Source organism: Drepanopeziza brunnea (genome assembly GCF_022702325.1).
Source record: "Drepanopeziza brunnea f. sp. 'multigermtubi' strain 214-2 chromosome Unknown ctg15, whole genome shotgun sequence".
Classification (NCBI taxonomy): Eukaryota; Fungi; Ascomycota; class Leotiomycetes; order Helotiales; family Drepanopezizaceae; genus Drepanopeziza; species Drepanopeziza brunnea.
The window spans coordinates 1,273,831-1,296,321 of NW_027094078.1; the positions used below are offsets into that span (position 1 = coordinate 1,273,831).

The 22,491-nt window shown below is 51.1% G+C and overlaps 8 protein-coding genes across 10 annotated transcripts; 5 read left to right on the top strand and 3 right to left on the bottom strand.

Moving 5' to 3' along the window:
* Positions 1-775: 775 nt before the first annotated feature.
* L3040_008265 (uncharacterized protein) lies at positions 776-3,221 on the top strand (the record flags this gene model as incomplete). The annotated part of the gene is made up of 2 exons (XM_066153964.1): positions 776-2,597; positions 2,647-3,221. The coding sequence occupies 2 exons, from the start codon at positions 776-778 to the stop codon at positions 3,219-3,221; spliced, it is 2,397 nt and encodes a 798-aa protein (XP_066010511.1).
* A 965-nt stretch (positions 3,222-4,186) lies between these two features.
* L3040_008266 (uncharacterized protein) lies at positions 4,187-8,227 on the bottom strand (the record flags this gene model as incomplete). 3 transcript variants are annotated; one of them, XM_066153966.1, is made up of 9 exons in its annotated part: positions 4,187-4,467; positions 4,611-4,746; positions 4,799-5,284; positions 5,352-5,461; positions 5,509-5,531; positions 5,607-5,713; positions 5,776-5,789; positions 6,514-7,700; positions 7,749-8,227. In XM_066153966.1, the coding sequence occupies 9 exons, from the start codon at positions 8,225-8,227 to the stop codon at positions 4,187-4,189; spliced, it is 2,823 nt and encodes a 940-aa protein (XP_066010513.1). The 3 variants fall into 3 exon arrangements, with proteins under 3 accessions (XP_066010513.1, XP_066010512.1, XP_066010514.1); XM_066153967.1 differs by lacking the exons at positions 4,187-4,467; positions 4,611-4,746; positions 4,799-5,284; positions 5,352-5,461 and having other exon boundaries at positions 5,498-5,537; XM_066153965.1 differs by lacking the exons at positions 5,509-5,531; positions 5,607-5,713; positions 5,776-5,789; positions 6,514-7,700; positions 7,749-8,227 and having other exon boundaries at positions 5,352-5,453.
* Positions 8,228-10,709: 2,482 nt separating this feature from the next.
* Positions 10,710-11,958, top strand: L3040_008267 (uncharacterized protein; the record flags this gene model as incomplete). The annotated part of the gene is made up of 5 exons (XM_066153968.1): positions 10,710-10,922; positions 10,975-11,080; positions 11,127-11,384; positions 11,754-11,841; positions 11,931-11,958. The coding sequence occupies 5 exons, from the start codon at positions 10,710-10,712 to the stop codon at positions 11,956-11,958; spliced, it is 693 nt and encodes a 230-aa protein (XP_066010515.1).
* Positions 11,959-12,339: 381 nt separating this feature from the next.
* L3040_008268 (uncharacterized protein) lies at positions 12,340-14,395 on the top strand (the record flags this gene model as incomplete). Its single annotated transcript, XM_007295431.2, has 5 exons — positions 12,340-13,099; positions 13,150-13,279; positions 13,396-13,743; positions 13,799-14,261; positions 14,321-14,395. 5 exons carry the CDS (start codon positions 12,340-12,342, stop codon positions 14,393-14,395), a joined length of 1,776 nt encoding a protein of 591 aa, XP_007295493.2.
* Positions 14,396-15,217: 822 nt separating this feature from the next.
* L3040_008269 (uncharacterized protein) lies at positions 15,218-15,778 on the bottom strand (the record flags this gene model as incomplete). The annotated part of the gene is made up of 3 exons (XM_066153970.1): positions 15,218-15,294; positions 15,354-15,359; positions 15,415-15,778. 3 exons carry the CDS (start codon positions 15,776-15,778, stop codon positions 15,218-15,220), a joined length of 447 nt encoding a protein of 148 aa, XP_066010516.1.
* A 544-nt stretch (positions 15,779-16,322) lies between these two features.
* L3040_008270 (uncharacterized protein) lies at positions 16,323-16,895 on the top strand (the record flags this gene model as incomplete). The annotated part of the gene is made up of 3 exons (XM_066153971.1): positions 16,323-16,551; positions 16,745-16,805; positions 16,871-16,895. 3 exons carry the CDS (start codon positions 16,323-16,325, stop codon positions 16,893-16,895), a joined length of 315 nt encoding a protein of 104 aa, XP_066010517.1.
* A 429-nt stretch (positions 16,896-17,324) lies between these two features.
* Positions 17,325-19,831, top strand: L3040_008271 (uncharacterized protein; the record flags this gene model as incomplete). Its single annotated transcript, XM_007295430.2, has 3 exons — positions 17,325-18,431; positions 18,485-19,606; positions 19,676-19,831. 3 exons carry the CDS (start codon positions 17,325-17,327, stop codon positions 19,829-19,831), a joined length of 2,385 nt encoding a protein of 794 aa, XP_007295492.2.
* Positions 19,832-20,476: 645 nt separating this feature from the next.
* On the bottom strand, positions 20,477-22,006 carry L3040_008272 (uncharacterized protein; the record flags this gene model as incomplete). The annotated part of the gene is made up of 3 exons (XM_066153972.1): positions 20,477-21,037; positions 21,190-21,434; positions 21,571-22,006. 3 exons carry the CDS (start codon positions 22,004-22,006, stop codon positions 20,477-20,479), a joined length of 1,242 nt encoding a protein of 413 aa, XP_066010518.1.
* Positions 22,007-22,491: the final 485 nt, after the last annotated feature.

The following is a 22,491-nucleotide window of genomic DNA, read 5'->3' on the forward strand; positions in this document are numbered from 1 at the left end:
GCGAGGCCGTGACATTCTTGTTTATATCTGGCTCCGTGCAAGCGAAAACACGACATAAATATTCATAGGAAGAGGTACAATATACAACTAATAAATTTCAAGTCGCACGAGAAAATGGTTGGGGTTCGCAGGCTTGCATGGGAATAGCAGGTCTAAGTAGAGTTTTGCTTTGAAACTGATACTCGTCTCAGGGTGAGCCATCCTCTTGTACTTATGAAATGTCACTCTCGACGTCAGATGCATTTGATGTTTATTAAGGGGTGAAGGGGGTAGGGTATTACAACAGAAGGCCGAGGAGACTGGTATGTATATAGGCAGCTTTTGCTTACTGCAAGGCAAAGGACAAGGAGAATTATTTAAAAAAGGGACTGAAGTCTGGAAGCTCAGCGTGTTCTTGATCCTCGTTTGATTTATATATACGGAATATATATAAGCACGACGAGTCTTGGAAAGGCAGCCGCTTAGCTTCTCAGGATAGTTGACTCGACAAAATAGTTCAAATACAGCAAAGTACAATCTGATAGAGTAGGGAGAATGGAATTCAAGGGAATTGAATAGAATAGAGCGTATATGGTTTGATATGGTTTGGTTTGATGTTGTAGGATTGAGAAGGATGGATGGGTAATATTTTTAGCTTACCTGAGCTCTTGGCATCCAACATCAGAGAAGGACAACGTCAGTCGTCTCTCAGCGTCGCACCACAGCACACATTCCTTACACAACCAGTGAGACCGCGGTATATATCACCAATGATCTCGGCCCTCCCGTTCCATCCATGATGACACCGCCGCCATCGCACCCGAATCTCCTCTCCCCGTCCGACTACGACGACGACGCATCCTCCATCCATAGCGAGCGCAGCGATCGGGACTCCGACACCGAAGACGATGAAGCATTAATAGGTGCGCGATCCAGCGCAGATATCCGCGCGCACGACCGCAGCCTACTGGTCGAAGAGGAAGAGCGTGACCGCTTGCTGGAAGAAAGTCGGAGGCGAGGAAGGAGAGGAAGCTCAATTGCAGAGACGATGCGGAATCCCTTGAAGAAACTGGGCGCTTGGGGACGAAGCTATGCGGAATTACCTGGAATTGACTCGGGGGAAGGAGAAATAATGGATCATGATGAGAAGAGGAAAGAGCGCAGGGAGAGGAGGAGTAGGAAGAAAGAGAAGTTGTTGGGGGATGCCGCGAAGGGGGAGGATGGCGTGTTGATGCATGAGATGGAGGAGGGGGGGCTTAAGGAAGGGGGCAGTATCGGTGCGAGTAGCGAGACGGACGGAGGTGACGAGTCGGATCAGCAGGGCCTGATGGGGCAGATACGCCATGAGAAGGTGCAGAAGAGGAGGAGTTGGCGGAGGTGGTGCTTCATACATCTGTTGATTGCAGGGGGATTTTCTATTCTGGTGCTGCTGGCGTGGAAAATGTCGCTGCATCGGAAGGGAATGGTCCCGGTGCAAAAGATGCTGAGCAATGGGACGGCGCTATTTGCGCCTACGACTATTTTGATCAGTCTCGATGGGTTCCGGGCGGACTTTTTGAAGAGGGGGATCACGCCGACTTTGAACAAGCTTGTGGCGGAGGGCGTATCGCCTGTATATATGAACCCGAGTTTCCCGTCTGTCACGTTTCCGAACCATTACACGCTGGTTACGGGACTGTATCCTGAGTCGCATGGTGTGGTTGGGAATTCGTTCTGGGACGTGGAGCTGAAGGAGGAGTTCTTTTACACGGATTCGAATGCTATGCAGCCGAAGTGGTGGGGTGGAGAACCTCTGTGGGTGACGGCTGAGAACCAGGGGATTAGGACTGCTGTTCATATGTGGCCTGGGAGTGAGGCCCATATCATGGAAATTGAGCCTACGTTCCTGGATAAATATAATGGTGAAGAATCTCTGGAAAATAAGGTGAAGAGGATCTTGGAATTGCTGGACAAGCCAGGAGAGGAGAACGAGTTGGCAGAGGTCGCCAGCATGAGACCGCAGCTGATTGCTGCCTACGTCCCGAACGTCGATGTGAATGGGCATCGTTTCGGACCCAACAGCACAGAGATTATGGCAACAATCAAAGATGTCGATACCATGCTTGAACAAATATTTCAAGGCCTCGGAGCTAGAAACTTGACGGATATCGTCAATGTGGTTGTGGTCTCTGATCACGGAATGGCCTCCACCGATGTTACTCGTCTCATCCAGCTAGACGACATCATTGACATGAGCCTCATCGAGCACAGCGATGGCTGGCCACTCTTTGGCCTTCGTCCCAAGAACCCCGCCGATCTCCAGCCTCTCTACGATAAACTCTATGATCATTCGACAAAACAACCTGGCTTTGACGTCTATCTTCGGGACAAGAACATGCCCGAAAGATATCACTTCTCAAAGAACGAGCGTATCGCTCCTCTTTGGATAGTGCCGAAGACCGGATGGGCTATCACTACCAAAGAAGAGTTCAATGTCGCTGAAGGTATTGAAAAGGGCCTCGTATACGCACCACGAGGCCTCCACGGATATGACCACGAGCATCCCCTGATGCGAGCTATCTTTGTGGCGAGAGGTCCCGCCTTTCCTCACAAACCGAACAGTCGTGTTGAGCCTTTCCGTAAGTTCTGTCACTTCACTCTATAGATGGTTCGCTGACAACTGCACAGAAAACATCGAAGTCTACAACATCATTTGCGACTCTTTAAACATCATCCCCAGACCCAATAACGGCACTATCCGCCTTCCGCTTAAGCCAGTCGGCGTCCACAGCGAAGAATCTTCACCTGAATTACCCCATGACCCCCCCGACTGGACTATTCTCACCGCACCCGCCTCACAGTCTACACTAGTGCCCTCATCAACCTCCACTCCTTCCACAGTCTCGAAACCTGCCCCGGAACTTACCCCGGAACCTGCCCCGGAACCCGCCCCAGACGCCATCATCTCCATCTCTCCAATCGAGGTCTCTCCTCCCGCCGACTCCAAAGAAGCCTCTCCCGTTCTGATTGGCGTCGATCCGCCCGAGGCGCCGGTCCCCGAAAGACCGGTTATAGCCGACGAGAGTGAGATGACGCAGCATGGGAAGGACTTTTGGGAGTGGATCAAGGGAAAGCTGGACGGTGCCAAAGGCTGGGTTGGGGAACTGTTGGGGAGCGCGAAGGGCGCTGAGAAGGAGGGGCAGGAGGAGGTCAAGCAGACGGAGGTCAAGCAGGCGGAGGTCAAGCAGAATAAGACGGTTTGAAGGACTGAGATGAGACGGGACGTGTATGTATGTATGGATGTAGAGTTGGAGATGGATGTTACGAGGACGCACGAGGATGTATACTATGATGAGCTGGGCTCCGCTGCCCCGATTTGATTCGGCGTTTTTAGGGCAGCGGATTTGATTGAGATTTGGGATTTCCTAAGCTTTTTTTCTATCCCCCTCTCATTCCCTTTTCGTATAGCCGTATAGCCGTATAGCCGTATAGCGTATAGATAAACAGACAGACTCGGTTAAGTCCTTTTTATATCTATCCGTTTAGGCAGGAGCATGTAGGTAGGTAGGTAGATTTTTGCCGGGGGCAATATCTCGCTCGAACCAAGATTCACTTTTATTACATATACCTTTTTTTTTTTTTTTTTTTTTTTTTTTTTTTTTTTTTTTCTTTCGTTGGGCCCTCACTTACAAAACTCGTGCAAAAGTTGAGATTCCAGGATTTTTCATATGCTTTACCCATCTACCGGTACCTCATCTCGTTTGAGAATTATTTGTTGAACGATATCCTTTTTTTTTTTTTTCCTTTTTTTTTTTTCTGATCTTATATCATCTTGAATAAATAATCATATCGTAAAACTTTCCTTTCTGAAACGCGACCTCGATGAGAAGTTGACCGCGAGTTGAGAGTCTGCTAGAGAGCTCTCGAATCTCTTGCCCTGTGCTTTCGATATCTATATCTAAGCGAGGCAGGCTGCTTTGTACCCCTTGATCTCTCTCTCTCTTTCTCTCGCTCTCTTTCTCTCTTGTTTGGTGATGTTGTTGTGGGTTTTCGTTTTGAACCACGGATACATGAATTCCTCATCTTTGATGTGATGCTCCGGGCCTAGGGGTAAGAGATGATACCTTGCTGATGTGTCTCTTAGCGAAGTCTCTTATCTTCCCGCCTGTCCCTTTCCCTCCCCTCCTCTCCTCTCCATTTCCCTCCCCTCCTTGGCCCTCCCTCCTCCTCATTTCGATTTCTTGCATGCATCCCACGACGAGTAGTTCGCATGCCACTTTGAGAAGTGTTCGATGATGGTGGGGTCGACATTGCGGTTCGCCTTGAAGAAGAGCGTCTCGTAGGGGTGGAGGTTGAAGCCGAAGTAGCCGGCGTTGAAGGTCGGGTCGGTGGGCGGGCAGATGTCGAGGTAGCTGAAGTTGGCAGAGGCTTTGTACGCGGCCATCAGGGTGTCGACTTGGTAGCCGGATTCGTACATCGCGGTGGTAAGGCCGGTTTCGCATTTGACTCCTGGGTGCAGGTTGGGCTGGTTAGTTGGTTTACTTTACTTTACTTTGCTTGTGGAGGGCAGTGAAATGTGGTGGTTGGAGGGAGGGGAGGGAAGGGAAGGGAAGGGAAGGGATGGGAAAACGAGGGAAGTTGAGTTTATTTACCTTCGACGTGGCCGTTGGCGCAGGTGTTTAGACATTTGTTGCGCATGACGGCTAGGCCGGTGGAGTCTGTCGCGAGGATCATAGATTGGACGTGAGGAGGGAATCCAGGCTGGCAGTTGTATGTCATTCCTGCCATCTGTTCGAACAACCAACATCACGATCAAATTAGCCTCTCTTCTCTTCCAAACTCGCATTTTCTTTTCTGGTCTCTGGATGCGTGCGTATCGCTGGATAGAACTTGCCTTGACCTTATCCGTTATCATGCCCATGTAGACATCTGACCAGCAAACGTCCACCCAGGCCGGCACGAAAGGACCCCTCACGCTCGCGTTCATCAAGATGAAGCGCTTGTAGTTGTGCACGTTCGATTCGTCGTTCTCGTTCAGCACCACGCCGTGCGTGCCCAGGTCGAAACAGCTGTTTTCCCGCTCCCGGTACTGCACGTTGGGGAGATGTGACGGGATCAGGTCCTTCAGGGTGTTGGCGCCGTTGAGCACGAAGATAAAGTCCGCGTGGGCGTGCAGGGCGTGGTCGATGAAGAACCGCGCGTTGACGAGCGCGTTGGGCGTCTCATGGTAGACGTAAATCACGAGCAGGTCGTTCTTCCCTTTGGGGAACGCGGATGAGAGTTTGGAGTCGATGGCGTTGCTTATGTCTCCGGCGTGGACGCCAGTCTGTCATTGTCACGATGGTCAGCGCTGATGCTCGTGTGATTCTGGTGATGGGTAGGTATAACATTACCAGTGCCATGTAGGTCCCAAGACAGAGGAAAAAGAAGAGCACATAGGCCAGGATTCTCAGAGTTTGCGGTCCTAGACCGAGATAGCTTCCTTTCTTCTGCATTATGATTGCTGTGGTTGAAGGTGTCGAGCGTTACCGGGGAGAAGTTATTGGTAACATGGAAACAGTTCGCGCATATTTCTTAGTCTAGATGGTTAGCGCTCATATCCCGTAGTGAGAGGAATTTCTCCCTTCGTTGACTGATTGATCCCTTACATGTTGCGAAACCGAAAAGAGGAATGCAGATGATGCCAGTGACTAGAAGGAAGGCAAGGAGCGCGCTTCCGTATGCAGACTAATGGAATTGATCTTGGGACATGTTTCTATGCTGGGTTAACTGAATTGTCCGTAGTTGTAAGTGGGTGGGGGTTGGCATTCTACATACAGCAGTTTCGGCGACTTTAGGAGAAAGCAGAATAAGCGATTTACCGGGAAACCCGAAAGATTGAAACGTGTCGTATATTAGAGTTTACAGCGACAGAGCGATGTGGAGTTTCAGAGCCTTAGCCGCTCTGCATCTGGTTACGATAGATTGCCGCGAATATCCCTGAAGCAATTTGCTCTGCTAAGTATTTAGTGAGTTATTTGAACTCTCTAAGCTAAAGCCATACTGTCCCGGGTCCCCCTTAATATGAATGTTGACTCGCTCGCTTGTCTCACCGCTGCCTATTCGTTACAAAACCGAAAGAGATTGCAACGCTTGAGTGAGTGGGCTAGCAAGTACGTAGTAGTAGTATATTTGGGCATAGTTTTCGGCCTGATTCTCGGCATGTATGCTATTGCTGGCCGCAAGAGTACCGCTGTACCGCCGGCCCGCCGGATGGAAAGAGTTTGAACCCTGATTGGATTTTAAGCATTGAAGGAGTCGGTGTTGGACCTGGCATTGGGAAATCATCCGTCAACTTACGTAGTAGGTGATCTCAGGGGCATTGAACATGGCTCAGTAAATGGTAAAGTTATCCAAGGTATCCTTGCCTACTGTAAACCACGCATAGCTTCGCCATACATATAGTACGTAGTAGGTACCCAACGACATACGCCTCGCCACGCCAACCGCGGGTAAAATAACCGTCTCTCTTCCTCAGTACGACAGGATACCGGTACCTGCACCAAAGAAGCACACAGATGACATCAACTTCCTCCGCATTTGCAGGAGCAAGCCCCACATGGTTCACGCGCGTCATGAACAGCCTGCGCCTATCCATCGTCAAGCTAGCCGACAAGATCGTCGATAACTGAGCTTTCTCCTCCTCATCCCCACTCAAAGCGTCATCCTGTTCTCCTAAAGATGCAGTCGAGTTACCCAGGCTTCCTAAAGTACCCGTGCGAGGTCTCGAACGGGGGTCCAACCTCAACATGTCCGAGCCCGACAAGAGGTAGTCAGATACGGCAGATACTGCTTCAAGCTTGGAAACACATGTTTGGCTATCCTCGTGATCCCAGGTTCCGCAAGATACCACGCGTCCGAAGACAGCCTGTGCAGACACGGGATTCGAGTGAGTGACCACGAAGTTGTTCCACCAGTCGTGGAAAGCTTCGAGGGCTGGCACAACTTCACTGGGGGCCCCGCGCTTCATGTAAGCCATATCGACTGTTGAATTCGTCTCGAGAATGAACCCTGAGGCTTTCAGAACATGGCCATCGGAGGTGAATTGCACATCTGCAACGCAGTCCCCGGATGCTGTGAAGTTTGGCTCGTGGTGGTGCAATCTTATGATTACCATACCAGAGATTGAGGACGGCCTGGTCCAATCTGGTGCCCATGGCGGCAGCTCGTATTGATTCGCGTCGAGCTGCTTTACACATATCACATCTAGACTTTGGGAGATGGAGATGATGTGTCGAGCTGTGTGGATGTAGACGTCTCGCATCGAAAGTGAATAATCGATCAGCCCAAACGTATGGGCCGAATCTGATACTCCTACTAAAGCAAAGACCTTATCTTTGGGGTCCGATGCCTTCTTGCTCTTGTGGGAGAGGAGGAGCTCGAGAAGAGGTGGCGCCGAGAGCTGCGGCGTGAAGCGAGAAAGCTGTGGCGAGAAGCAAGAAAGCTGTAGGTTCCGAGGGCCCCCAAAAGTAATGGTCCGGATGTAGCATGGATCTTTGTAGAACAATGATTCGAGACGAGCACTGGCTCCCTTCAGAAGAGCGCAGACTCGGTCCAAGTCTATCCACGGAATCTCCTCGTCGCCACAGTACATGGTTGCTTCCTTGCGCTGCTCACTCCCTGGATCACCCAAATTCTCCACCAATATTGCCTGCGACACAGTGGGACCGGGGCTTCCAGGTCTTTCCTCCTTCTCGGATCCCCTACCAGAACTCTGGTTTCTTCTGTTGTTGAACAGAGGTCCATGTCACGTGACAGCTGGATCGCCTCTCGATTTTTTTTGGCTCTCCATGTCCAGAGAGACAGCCACGCTGTAAGCCTGCTGATAAATAGCCCTCATACTGGTCGTTTGCAGATTCCTTTCCGAGATGATCTCTTGATCGATGCATATAGCATCGATCCACATCGCAACATCATCCTCGCCGGGCTGCGGTCGGAGTCGCTGAAGCGCGTGCTTCAAGTTGGGGATAACGAGGACATGGTCAAAATCTACCAGTATCGGTTGAAAAAATATACGGTCCCCCCATGCGTACGAAAGAGCGACGTAGGGTGGTGTTTTACCCAAGGTGTTGTGGAATAGAGTGCACCGGATCGGCCACGATGAGTCGGGAGAGGCACAGAGGCGGACGAGTCGGAATGAACCTCTGGCGCTGCTCAAGGGTATATAGCTGTATTTCCGACAGGCGATCGGATTTTTCGCCTCGGACTTTTGTCTAGAGATGGGCTTCATCTTCTCGAGTGTCGAGACAAGAGATGACCAAGAGCTATAAATGTCTGATTACTAGCTCCGAGATGTTCAATGATGATCACTATTCGATCGTGGCCCGAGGAAGCAATAATCAAGAACCATGGCTTTTAGAGACAGTGGAGGTGGCAGGAGCTCTTGAGCTCTGACAGAGGTCTGCCTTGAATACCTTGTTCTCTTTTTATACCGTCAAGTCAGTCGGTCAGCACACATGATTTCAAAGGTATCTGCTTATTTTGGACGACACCTCTTCGTTAAAACCCCCCGTCCTTGATCTATGTTTATAATATTCATGGCAGCTCTCTATTCTCCGTAACTCAACCCGTGAAAATTGCCAGCCTGCTCTTACTTTCAAAATGTCAAGCTGTCTTGTCCACAATGGTTTAGTTCCTCCTCTCTGTTCATCGACCGCGAACCCCTCGTATTGATGGTACCAATAGTTGCGATAGCTATTCAGGTCATCTTGAAAAGATTTTCTCCTGTTCTGTCATTCCCACCCACGGACATTTAGTTGTGTGCCAACTACTGACAACAGCTACCCAGGAAAAAGAATTCAATTGGAACATCTCACACCTGACACATTCCAAAGGTGTTGTCTTGAGGTGCCCTAACATCACAATTTTCTTATTCGAGATCGGCTGAGGGAATTTCAAACACTCGCATCTTGACCTCTCCAATACAAGCTTTTTTCACACCTGGCGTGTTATATAGTCTACAGGGTGCTGCGGGTTTCTGTACAGAAACCTGATCGGGAAGACCCATGAATTCGAACAACATAAATCCAAAAGATGCCTGCCTTCTCACCTTCCGCTTCACGTTGCTGAACCTGGCATGATACTCCAGCTGGGAGAGCTCCGCCCGTATTAGAATAACCAAGAACACCGCATCAGTATCGACTTCCATGCTGGCAACGGATATACGTCTTTGCAATGCCGATGGCTGGATACCCGACCCGGTCTACGCTTCCCGAGCTGGGGGTTGATTTAAAGCCAAGGATCTAGAATGTATGAAGTGCAGCGAGGAGATGAAAGATGGCTAGCGAGAAACTTTTGAAGGAAGACGGCAACGGATTGGATGGAGGGAACCTACACTCAGAAGAGAAGATCCAGGATGGTGGATCATGTCATCCTTCGCGGAGAGACTTCTCGGTCCGCCCTCCAAGATGGCAATGCTGATGAACGGACGGTCGATGATTGGGTGAGCTGGTCACGGAGACATCCTTCGTCCATTTAGATAGATGGATTCGACATTTGGGCAGAGAGCACTGCACGGACTTGTGATTGACCAGTTTCCCGGAGTCTAAAGCTCCCTCTGCAACAGAATATGGTCTCGATGCATTGAATTCTGGGGTTGCGGGCTATGACTTAAATTAATTTTGCCATAATGTGCAGTAAGTGAAAGTGTTTTTTTTAACCGAATCAGGCGCTAGGCTCGTTACCAGTATCCCTTAGTGGAAAACTCGTGGTAAATCATTAGATAACATTCTGTGGGAAAAGCCTCTAGGTAGCTATGGAGAAAACCGATGTAGATAGAGACTGACTGCTATACAATATCAAGGCTGCTGCGGCTGCTCTCAGACGACTAGGACGTCTAATAGCAACACGTTGGTTCCTGACATGCCAAAACCAAAGCAATTGCCTACAAACATTCAAACACCTAGAGGTATGAGGTCAGCTCCCACTATTACATCAACTTCCGGTTCTTCAACGATGAGCCGTGCGACTGGTATAAGTCAAGTCAGAAAAAAAGAATAGATGTGGAAGAATGATGCGAAAGGATATCTGCGAATGCCCTCGGACGGAATCGAACCGGCAACCTCGTCATTTGTACCACATGACCCAAACCTTGGTATATCAATGTTACTAGTGACGCGCTCTACCATTGAGCTACGAGGGCTCGAATCGCTTGATTGATGACTGTTCAGGCATTTGACGGTACTATAAACATTAATTTTTTTTGACCGCCGGCAATCCGTGCACTAGCGAACGTTACAACCCAAATCTTTGGTTAATAAGCTGCCAGTCGTTCGATCCATAAAGCCTACGGTCTCAAGATCTTGCGCGAGTGTATGCAAGCAGTTCTTTTGATGCATTTAAAATCTTGCAGTTGAAGATGGCAATTATGTTCTAGCCATTGGTTGATTGCTCCGAGGCCGGTTTCTTCTGAGGATTACAAACAAGAAGGGCACAGTTTGACCATCTATGCGTAGTGATTGAAGGGCAGAGTAGAACCACATATTATCATTAGACCGATCTGAAAGATTACTTCTAGAAGCCGACAAAGTACCGGTGCAATCCTATATTCCGCAATCGATCCAATGTGTTTTGATTACTACATGATTTGATACCACACCCCCACTTCAGACCACGTGATCATTCAATGTTCAGAAACGCGTCGTGTCAGGGCGCGAGGCTGCACGTTACTAATTCCTCAACACCATCAACCGACTCAAGAGCTCACCACAACCATGGGCTCCGAATCGCCCCGAGGCCGCGCGCGTACTCGTTCGCCATACTCAGATACATCCAAAGGCAGAGGACAGTCTCGATCTGTATCCAGACCCCGCCACTCACTCACTCCTCGATCCGTTAGCAGAAGCCCTCGTCGCAATAGCAGATACAGGAGTGAGAGTCGCAGCGCCAGTCGTGGCAGAACCCCCAGCCCGGTCAGGAGTACGAAGGTACCTAGGATTCAAAAGCCCGTCTAGAGCAGACATCTGCTAACAACTCTAGGTTGTCATCGAAAAGCTTACGAAGAACGTCAATGAGAGCCATTTGCGAGAGATCTTTGGCACATTCGGTCAGATTCGCGATTTGGACATGCCCATGAACAGATCATGTATGACCCTTCGATACTTCCAACAGCGCAACGCTAATCTTCCTAGTTAACACAAACCGGGGAACCGCATATATCCTCTACACTTCCGAAGCCGACGCCGAAGCTGCGATTGCCCACATGCACGAGTCCCAAATCGATGGAGCCGTTATCAATGTCTCGATTGTCCTTCCTCGTCGCAAATTCTCTCCATCCCCACCTCTCGCGAGACGTACCGTCAATCTCGACCCCCGAGCACCTATAGCTGCAGCTCCAAGCTTTCGTCCTCCTCCACAAGTCAGACGTCGTTCACCACTCCCACCTTACGGTAGGAATCAGAGGAGCTTTGATACATACCGGCCACGATCACTCTCGCGATCTCGCTCACCGAGGCGTCATCGTACACGCTCGAGATCGGTTTCTTCGCGGTCCCGTTCCCCACCTAGAAGAGGAGGCGAGGGTGGAGGGGCAGGAGGAGGAAGATGGAGAGAAAGTCCAACCCGAAATGGCAGTAGAAAAAAGAGAAGCCCAAGTTACTCTAGCTACAGCAGTTATGAAGACAGGAGGAGCAGGAGCAGGAGCCGTGCCCGCGGAGGCGGAGGAGGCGGAGGTCGTGGCAGACGTTGATGTACGAACAATTGATCTTGCAGCGTTGGAGTTTGGCACAATAAGGAATCACTGTATTACTGATGTTTAGAAGATACCAATGGTGGCCTTACTCTTCCTGCCATGTCCAGATGTCTGTCCCACCAAACCATGGCCGATGAGTATTCGTCAGCTGATAGGTATGTATGTGTATGTGCTCTGAAGCTCTGGGTTTCTCCAAACCACCTGCTTGGCTTTTGGCATGAGTGACTTTCTCGATTCCTTACAGCCCAGTTTCGAGGCTCGGTAAGTCATAGCATAAGGTGGTAGTAATTACTCTATTTAGCTCCTGCTTCAATTGGCCTGGCTTTTTTGGTTGTAAAATCTTTCGGGAAGGTGCGACGGGTGAAGACATAGGACCAACTACTTACACATTTTACCCCCAGCTTCCGTCTACAACCACTACAATACCACTTCCGCCGCCTCTTACCAGCTCTCACCTACCATCACCTATCCTCTTCCGTATCATACATCGAATACCAGCAGGAATTATCTCTATCATTACCTTTCTGTGGGCAGGGTGCGTGCTACCCTCTGTTTCTCACCACGACAGAAAGATGCTGATAGCAGCAGGCTCGTCTTTTACAGCAAATCTTATATAGTAGCCTCTCAACACACCACCCTGAAGGACCGCCAGGATGGGATTTTCAAACAAGGCCGAAAACAAGCCTGAGGAAGCCATTGCCTACTCCTCCACTGCGAAGTCGGATGGTTCGGAGATGCCGAAGACGACTGCAAAGGACGTGAGGCTGGAACCTGGCCACGAGGATGTGTGCCAGGATTTCGAGCATAACCCATTCACTGATCCGCCTCAGCTGGCACAGGCAAGCAATACCAAAAGAACGGGTCCGTCTGGAGGGCTTCGAGTTACCGAAAACGAGAGGTCGGGAAAGTCGGGCATATTGAAAAGAACAAAGCAGAGAAAGTCGCAAAGATCAATCGACGCTGAGGAGGATTGCTGCGATAGCGACCATGGTCTTTTGTACCTGCCGGTCGACCAAGAGAAGTCAAAGAAGGCTGTCAAGTCGCAGGATTCTGCTCATCACAAATCAGATTGCTGTGATAGCAACCATGGCCCCTTCTTGCTGCCGGTCGACCTAGAGAAGTCGAAGGAGGCTATCAAACCGCTTGATTCTGCTCATCATAAATTGGATGGTCCTGGTAGCGACCATGGTCCCTTGCCACTGCCAGTCGATCCAAAGGAGTCGAAGGAGGCTATCAAACCACAAGATTCTGCTCATCATAAAGTAGATGGCCCTGATAGCGACCATGGTCACTTGCTGCTGCCAGTCGATCCAAAGGAGTCGAAGGAGGATGCCAAGTCCCAGATTTCAAGTGTCCCAGACAAGCTGGTGGCATCTAGCAAACCGGCGAAGCGCGAGAAACAACACAAGTCACGTAAGTGGATCGTTATTCGCTGTATAGCTTATTCTGATATGATCACACAGTCAAGCAAAAATTGAAGGAGTCAAGGGAGGCAAAGAAGGCAAGGAAGGAAAGCGATCCGGCCAATAAGAGCCCCGTGATGAAGAGGACCAGCCGGAATATGTTAGGATTAGGCTCAAATTCAGAGGTTCCGTACGTACTGGGAAAGCTCTTCCATTTCATGTTTGACCGAGGATCTCGAGTTGCATTTCTTTCCCTTTTCTCAAACCATTATCGTCATAAAAGGTGCTGACTTTACCATTATGCAGAGTGCAGACTCCTGCGCAAGCTTTCCCCAGAGGACTTCAGATCATGGCAGAAGATACTGACACTCTGTCTGGGGGCTTCTCTTTACCCAAGGAATTTATGGCGTTCGGTATCACGAAAGACATTTGGGCGGAGTTTAACTCGAAGATGACGGAATCGCTAACAACCAAGAGAATCGCATACGCGGTTGAGGATATTCTCGATGTATGCGCGACATGGGATGTGAGATTTTTCCGCCCTAAGGGCTTCATCATTCGACTCGATATGCCAGGCGAAGAGAAGTATGGGCTAGACTTGCTGGACATCTACCATTCCAAGATAGGTGCTATACACACCGACAATGTTACGGCGTAGGTAACGGGGAAGCCCATTATATTCTCTTTGTCATTTTCCCCAGGCATATAGGGGCACCCCTTGTCCGCTTCCTGAAATGGTCTTGAACGGGCAATTGCTGAGCCCAGTGTCCTACAGTATGGCACCGAAAAAGGACGAACATGTTGGAGCCATCAAGCACAACCGTCACATCCAAGAGAAAACGAAGGACAAGAAACACTTGGAAACGGTCCGCGAGAAGGCATTTCACAGCACTCGTCTGATGATCGATCCAGTCGTGGTCCTCAAGGATTCCACGTTGGCTGACGAGCGTGGATGGACAAAGTGGATCCAGGCTTGCAAGGAAGCTCGCAACTTTGCTGAGGAGGCTCCTCCAAAACGAAAGGATAATAAGCCATGGCGTGGCTACTATCCCGTGAGAATGGATCGCTGGCCACCCTCGAAACACCTTTATTATGATCGATTCCGGGGCTCTGCGCTTACCGGCGGCACCAAGAAAATCCCCTTCACTCACTTTGTACCAGATCACGACTCGGTAAGTGAATGCCCTTCTTTCACTTGGTATTGTTTGTGTCTAATACAAAAACTATCTAGATGGACCAAAGAGGTGCGCCACTTACAGACTCAGTCATCCCATGTGATGAGGTCGAATGTTACATCATTCGCTGAAGGGCATCAAAATTAGAGAGCTGTCTGTACCTGAGGTCTTCTTCCGTCCTGTTTCTCCTTTGTTTTGAGTGTGTACAGCTTTGGTGAAGCTTGTCAAAGAGACTGTCGATTGAATAGAGGGCGAGATCATTCGCTCCAAAGACTGTTTGTGCACGTGTTTAAGAGGATTCAATAATCAGAATGTCAACAGTTTTCTTTGCACTTAGTTTTCTCTTGGATCTTGAAGCAGGCGAATATTTTCCCACTTAAAAGTGCTGGCAGGTAGTCCCTGTTAATTCTAGACTCTGGCTACCTACTCTACACGCCTCGAACCATCCGATGACTATCATTCCATCCATTTGTCTTAACATACAGCCAAATGCTAAAAGACAAAATGAAATCCTCATTTTTCAAATCCCAATATCAACTAATGAATGGTCCTCCTGTCTCACATTCGTTTGTTGCCCCATTCCTTTCCTCAAAATTTGTTGAGATCAGCCTACCTTTCATAGCACCAAACACGAAGTAGCTTCTTTTTCGCATACAGTACTCGCGCTCAGTACATCTACAGGCGAAGCGAGAGCCTCGGACAGAGAGAGACCAAGGCCCCGGAACCAAAAGGGGGATAGTCTATAAGGATATTCAACTCCGCTATGATACATCGGTAGAAATTTATTGCTGCGAAGAATACAACTGTGGCTAGCATTTAAACGTGGAGGCGAGGTCTGGTGTCTAGGGGAGGCTAGCTGCGGGTGTATCCAGGCGGATTTCCGAGTAGTGGGGTAAACAGACAGCATGGGACGTACATACCGGTACGTGCTTGGGGTCTGCGTACTAGAATGTCTAGGGTATCGTGGCGATGATGAGGGCGATATATATGGGATTGTCTCTCTCAATTCTTGCCCGAAGGGGGGCGGGAGCTGGTTTCTCTCTGATTAGTACTTCGTCGGTCGACTGCTCCAGTTTCCCTACCACTCACATTCGCCTCCAACAGAATCAGATTAGCCAATCTCCTTACCACCGCCGCGATGAAAAGATACGCCATGGTCGGCCTGGGAGGCCGGAGTAGCTTCTACTGGTCAGGTATGCGAGCGGCGCCGTCTTGACGCCAGCCTGACGGCGTACGCGCCCTGGGAGGACTTCCGGGTCGTTTTCAATGAGACCGGGGGGAGATTGGAGCTCGATGTTGTGGAGCAGAGCTATGTCAACGGCGGCGGCGGGCCGGGAGCTGACGGGGCTATGGAGAGATGCACGGTTACGCTGCGGCCGCTGTTCGAGAAGCCGAGGGAGGCTGAGATTCGGAGTGGGTTGGGGGGCCATTTTGGTGAATATCCGGTGCTGTTGCACGACTTGTTTGGTGGCGAGGATATGGATGAGGTTCGGTTTGGGAGGGCAGCGGATCATATTGATGGCGCGAGAAGTATCTTGACGGGCATTGCGGCAAATTCGTCTCTGCGGACCGAGGGTGTAGTTGGGTGAAATATGTGCTGGATCTGAAATACTAGATATGTATGGACTGCAGGGAGGAGGATATGGCCAGTGAGAAGAAGCTCGGCAGAGTTCCTTCCAGTTCGGGCAAGGACCTCGACTAGACTACGAGATCTTCTTGTCTCATTTTCTCCATATCCCCTCAGATGATTACGAAAAGTCGACCACATTCAGGATAAATCGATCATAAGAAAGACTGAGATCCACACAAGCACGAGTCTCTAAAAGGTGCAAGTCCTGCACGTGAAACACGTGATAAGCCTAGCGCGGTGCCCTTTTTAAAAAAAAAATCCGAAATTTAGCTTCCATGCAGTAGACGACAATCATCACCACCAACCACGACAGCCAAAAAATATTTCACTCCCATCTTGAAAAAAAAAAGGGAAAAAAGTCCTGAAAATACATAAAACCAAACCCAACAGGATACCAAACAGTGTGCAGATTTCACTTTACACTTGCCATGGCACCCCAAATCAAATCTCAGGAAGCAGCCTTCCGCCAATCACGTCAGCAGCGGCCCGCGGCTCCCAAGACCAGAGTGCCCGAAGCCAGAAACACGGCGACGGGCAACAAGGTCTCGAAGAACAAGTCCCGGAACGAGAGGAGGAAGGCGGCGAGGAAGACGGCTGCGCTGTTGAAGGCGCAGGGGCTGGCGACGGGGGGCAAGAAGAGCGAGGAGGAGAAGGAAAGTGCGAGAAAAGAGAATGAGGATGAGAAGCTGGTGGAGGACAGCGACGAGGAGATTGAAGGTTGATCAGCGCTGGCGGTGGGAATGGGTGCGTACGGAGGAGGGAGCGCTTGGGACGCTGAGGGGGAGCAAAAGATGCAGCCCACTCGGGTGCGACGTTTTCAGATGTGGAATTGAGCGCTCTGACTCAAAAGCGTTGAAGCAGATACAGATTTGCGGGTGTCTGTCTTTTTCTGGATTTGAGAGGATTGAGAGGTTAGTCTTCGAGTCTGTCTGCTTGGGTTGTTGCTGAGGGGAGTCACGTCTAACGTCAGATTCAGACGTCATGACGGATTTCACAATTGAGGGTATTAGCTGCGAATATCAAATAAGGCCTTGGCAATACTTGATTTGAACTATTGAGATCAGTGGCTTGCGACATGGCTGAATCACAGATTATCTCCCTGACAAAGATCCCGATGAGAGCTTTCCCGAGGCTTTTTCTGGCTTGGTATTGCGGCGAGTCGAAAGATTCTATCTGGACTAATGAGCCTGACTCACCAGAAATCAGCAGGTCGAAGAACATTAGGATTTAAATCACCGTGATTGTGAGCAATGCCTGGTTGAGGCTCTGCTGCAGATTGTGGTGGCGCTGCATCGGTGAGGCGATTGGGAGTGCATGCAGGCTGGCTGCGCCCTGCAGCAGCTGAACTCCATAAATCATCACGAGACCCCAGGACTGGAGGAGTCTATATCAGTCATACCACCTGATTTATCGCTCAGAACAATCAAACGATGTCGTTCGGAACGTCGGTTGGCGACATCATCGTCCTCACCCAGCTCGCGCACAAGAATTATCGCAATTGCAAGCAGGCCGGCGGCGAGTACTTGGAGATCGCCAGCGAGGTGCGAAGTCTCCATAGCGTCTTGCGAACCGTCCGAGATGAAGCAAAGCGCAGAGACTCCCTGATATTCAATTCCGGGCCGGAGATAACGAAGGAGCTCACCAATATCGCTGATGGGTGCAAGGGAGTCCTGGAAGGCATCGATGCGCTTCTCACCAAGTATCGTGGACTAGCACCTGGGAATATAGAGTTCGGCAAAGCAGCCAAGCTGTGGCAGCGGTGGAAATTTGGAACCGAGATTGAGGATCTAGGCAAGTTGCGATGGAAGATCATCACCTACACTTCTTCACTTGCGGTGTTGGTCGACTCGATTCATATGAAAGCTACTGAGCGTGTCGGGGACACTGCAGGACGTATCGAAAGCCAGGTGGGAACTGGATTTGCAGAGGTGCAAAACCGCCTGGAAGGGTTTGAAGACATGAGGAAAGCGATATTATTCATTGCGACTAGAGCTCGTGCATCAGAGCGTTTCCAGGCAATGGAATCAGTCTTATCCCTGTCAACGTATGCGGGTGATGACAAGGAGGTTTGGCGGCAGTTCAGGTCGCAGCTTGTCTCCTTGGGCTTCCGGAGCGATTCGCTTGATCGTCATATGGAGGTTCTGAAAGCTTACATGATGAAGCTGGACCAGACTGGGGTTTTGGACGAGGCTGTCAAGCAAAACGCTTCGGAGGCGCAATCTTGGTGCGGTAATGCATCCTTTCGGACAACAAATCTATCTTTACTTGGAACTGGTGAGCTGGAAGAGCTGGTTGACGGAGATGACATTGCCCTACTGGACAGCCAGCCAGCAGCAATGACCTCTGGACTTCCTCCCGCTAGGATAGAATCGGTCATGGATGCAACTCATACTGCATCGATATCACCAGTAATCCCAGAGCCATCCACGCGAAAAAGTCGGCGAATACCCCGTATCAAAGTCGACCAGCCCGTTGTTGCTGCACCAGAGCCCAGTGACGAACAAACTCAGGATCCTACCACCCCTCAAGTCTCCCAGGTAAATCATCCCATTTCTTGTCGTGGTACCAAAATCATCTAACAAACCCACAGACTAGATCACCTGTCCACACTACACCAACCGAGGCTGGCGGGGCTCAAATCTCAAGCTCGGGTGAAGGTCTCGGAGCTGAAATCGATTCTGGTGTCGATTTTGCAAACCCCCGAAAACTACATCCGTATGCTGAGTCGTACCACTCTGTATCTGAGGCTGCCACGAGCCAGTCTACTTTGATTAGAGAAGCATCTGATCTTATGCAACCAGCTTCAGTACAGAAGGAATCGAGGCCTCCGAACTCTGATCGACCGTCAAGTTGGGCTGGGCCTGAAAGAGGAAAAAACAAAGTGTCAGCAATGTATCGATACCAGAAACAGACGTCGAAGTCAGCTGGGGACTCCGATATGGATTCAGACGATACAATTGGGAGGCCAAGAAAAGTATCGACAGCGCGCAGAGAAGCTGATCGTCGCCCAGATGGAGGCAAAAAGAAAGTCGACGACTGGTTGAAGTTGCCAAATCAGCAGACAGCACAGGGTCGGCGGAGAAGAACTCGAGAGAAAGATCCGGCCACTCATACTAAGCAGGAGCCGATTTCTAGGAGCAGCGAAGAGCTGAGGAATAGCCACAGCTTGGGGGTAGGCCTTGGGTCACCACCAAGCCCCAGGAGAGACATGGACTTTGTCTTGCCCAACCGTCCAGGCCTCCAATCAGCGGAACGGGACTTCGTAACCAAGAGAGTGGAAGACTGGGGGGCCTACGATCCTCAGCCACAAGACTCGTACATAAAGCACAGAACCCGGAGACCGAGGAATGAAGGTGGCCCGTCAAAAACCAACCTCGTTTCTTTGGCGGCCGCCGGCCTCGGTGCACTTACTGCGAAGAGATTCCTAAGAAATATGGCCGAAAATGACCGTGGCTCCCGAAGGCGCGGCGACAGCTCCGACGACGAATCCGAAGAGGAGGCTGACGCGGGTTCTCCACGCTGGCGAAGCAACGCGAACGCCTCGGGGCCCAGGAAGGGGAGGAGACCAGCGTCACGATCACCGAATGGGACTCGCTCTTCTCGACGCCGAAGCAGTCATCCTGAACGTCCCGAAGAAGACTCTTCGGGGAACAGCGGAAGCGGACTAGACGGCGGCGCATCCCGGTCGCGGCGGCGGCGCAACAGTTCAGAAGTCAGCCACGCGATTCCTCCTACTTCTCCTACTTCTCCTACTTCTCCTACTCCTCCGAGCCAGCTCTAGCAGTCGGCGAAAGCGGCGCTGCTGACGGGCGCGACGGAGGCTTTCCGCGTGAGGAACGAGCCCGGATCCTGGAGCGGGTCCAAAGGCACGCGTATCCTGACGGCGGCGTTCGGTGCAGGTGGGCTCAGCACGGCCGCGGAATCGGATCTTCCGTGAAAATGTAGACGAGCCAGCGTCGCGTGGGTGATTAAATCGGTGCTTTGTGGGGTGAGGAGGGCGAGGGGGGAAGAGGGGGGCTGGGAACCGAATGGTTGCTGTTGATCGGGGGAGCGAGAGGGGAAGGGCCGAGGTAGACAAACAAACCATCTCTTCTATCTCTCTTCTCTCTCTCTCTTCTCCCTTCTCTCTCTCTTCTACCTCTCTTCTCTCTATCTTGCTTCTTTGTCCCCCTAGAGTATATCTAGTTCTGACGGCCAATTCAAGAAGTCACCTACGCAGCTACTTCCACCGCTCCAACGTCCCGTAGCGCTCGCTGCAAGAGCCAGGCTTGTTGGATATTTATATTCACCATGAGATATTGTCTTCCTCAAGAGAGGAAGGAACCTTCTGGGCTCTCGGAGAGATATTCCGTTTAGCTACCTAACTGACCACCTAATCACAAGTCTGCAATTGAGAGACGCGACGGGGGTTGATACACATTAGACGTCTTCCATATTCGAGTTAGCAAAACAACAGATTGCTGAACGACTCAAGCGATTCATCTGCACCCTGCCAACTGCCAAATGTGAAGTAGAGAGCTTAGCAGCTGCCTTCTATTAATCATTTTGTTAGGTGAGCCATCTTTTCATAGGTGTAGCCATTTCAAACCTGCTCCCCAGCCCGCGGTTCCGCAGCCAGAGTCCGCCGAGACTCCGCCTTCTTCTGGTCCTCCTCAAGCGCCCACTCGTTCTTCATACCCGGACAGAAACCCACCGTGGGACCACGACCACCGCTATAGCTGTCAATCGGCTGGCCATCGTCACCATCACCATCACAATCATCATCGGCCATACCGCGCAGGTGCAAGAAGCCATCCTCAAACAACCTCTGCACACCCTCGTACCGACCTAGGATCTCTCCATCCCCGCCGCAGATTTTCCGCATCACATACGTGTGCTTGGTACCGGCTTGGGGACCCGGCTGATGATCTGGGCCGAACACGGGCGCCGGGTGGGCGAGTCGCCTCGCGTACAGACAACCACCATCCTCGCCGGCTGGGCTCTCCACCGCAGCCAGCACGACCCGGAAGGTGAGGTTCCGCCAGAGCGGGCCGGCGTCGTGGGTCTCGACGAAGCGGCGGAAGCTGTTCCGCATCTCCAGGGCTACGACGAAGTTTTCTTCCAGCTCGGTCATATCGCAAGCATCGTGCTGGCCTCGGCACGACTGGTAGATAGGCAAACAAAACAAACTCAAGTCAGCCAAAACGGCTCAGATTTCAAAATCGCCTGAGACAAGGGAGAAGAAGAAGAAGCCGAGGTAAAGACAAGGAAATATGCATGTGCATGTGTGGGAACGGGGGCGGCGGGCGGACCTACCATGGTCTTCTGCCGCACAAAGTCCATCCAATCGACCAGGTTCGAATCGACCGTCACCAGCGGCCGCTGTAGATACGCGCCGGTCAGAGCGCAGAAGCGGTCCGTGTTGCCCAGCACGTAGGTCAAGGTTTCCAGCTTCGGCAGCGGCATGTTGGCGATGACATGCCACTGATCCGAGCGGTAGAAGAAGCGGTCCTCGTGAGCGTCAACGTCGAAGGCGAGGTGTCGGATACGAGCGAGGTCCACTTTTGCAGGCCGTCAGTGAACCAACCCTCAATCAACCAAGCGACCAGGCAACCAAGCAACCAAGCAACCACCGCGCGCCACTTTCCTCCGAGCCGAACACCTTTTGACCTCGATCTCCATCTCAATCTCACTTACGCTGGTCGTGAAAGTTAAGTATCCCAGACAAGCTCAGCATCAACATATCCTTCTCAAGATCAACCCTCATCCCCCTCTGGCCCCAGGCAACAAAATCTTGCGCCGCCGCCGCCGCGTTCGCGTTCGCATCTGGATCGAGCTTCCCCAGCAGCAGCGGCCGGTAATACTTGAGCGCCAGATCCCGAGAATCCCGGCACGCGGCCAGCTGTGGTGGAGGAGGACACCCGGTGCTCGAGACGGCGCAGACGACCGCCGGCCGCAGGTTTTCCGCAAACGTCCGGATGGGCAGGTTGTCGGTGATGTGGACGATGCGGCCGCGCAGGTCCTGAATGGAGGCGAGCCAGATCTGCTGCTGCAGCTCCCAGGGGAGGCGAGGGAAATTGGTGAAGGTGCCGGAGGGCGCCGGTGAGGAGGATACTGCTGGGTCGTTGTCCATTGTTGGGAGAGAGAGAAAGGGAGAGAGAGAGAGAGAGAGAGAGAGAGAGAGAGAGAGAGAGAGAGAGAGAGAGAGAGAGAGAGAGAGAGAGAGAGAGAGAGAGAGTGTGTGTGTGTGTGTGTGTGTGTGGGCTGTGTTGTAAAGAAAGAGTGTTATGGCCGATCAAGAGGATTCTTGTTGTTGTTGTTTTTTGCTCTTGTTATTATTTTTGAAATTTTGAAACTTGAGATTGAGATAGAGATTGAGTTTGATATTGATGAGCTTGAAACCGGGGAGCCGGGAAAAGCAGGGGCTTCCATGTCTTCTCGCTTCGCTCCCACCCCCCTCACCCCCTTATTTCTCCGTACTAAGTATTGTCATGTCCCCGGCCCCGTCGGAAATTGCAAGTACGTGCACGATAAGATCCCAAACCTCAATTCCTTTCTCTCTTCCTCGGAGGAGCCTGCGATACTTGAATTTGTTTACCGTCTTCTATAAGCCTGACG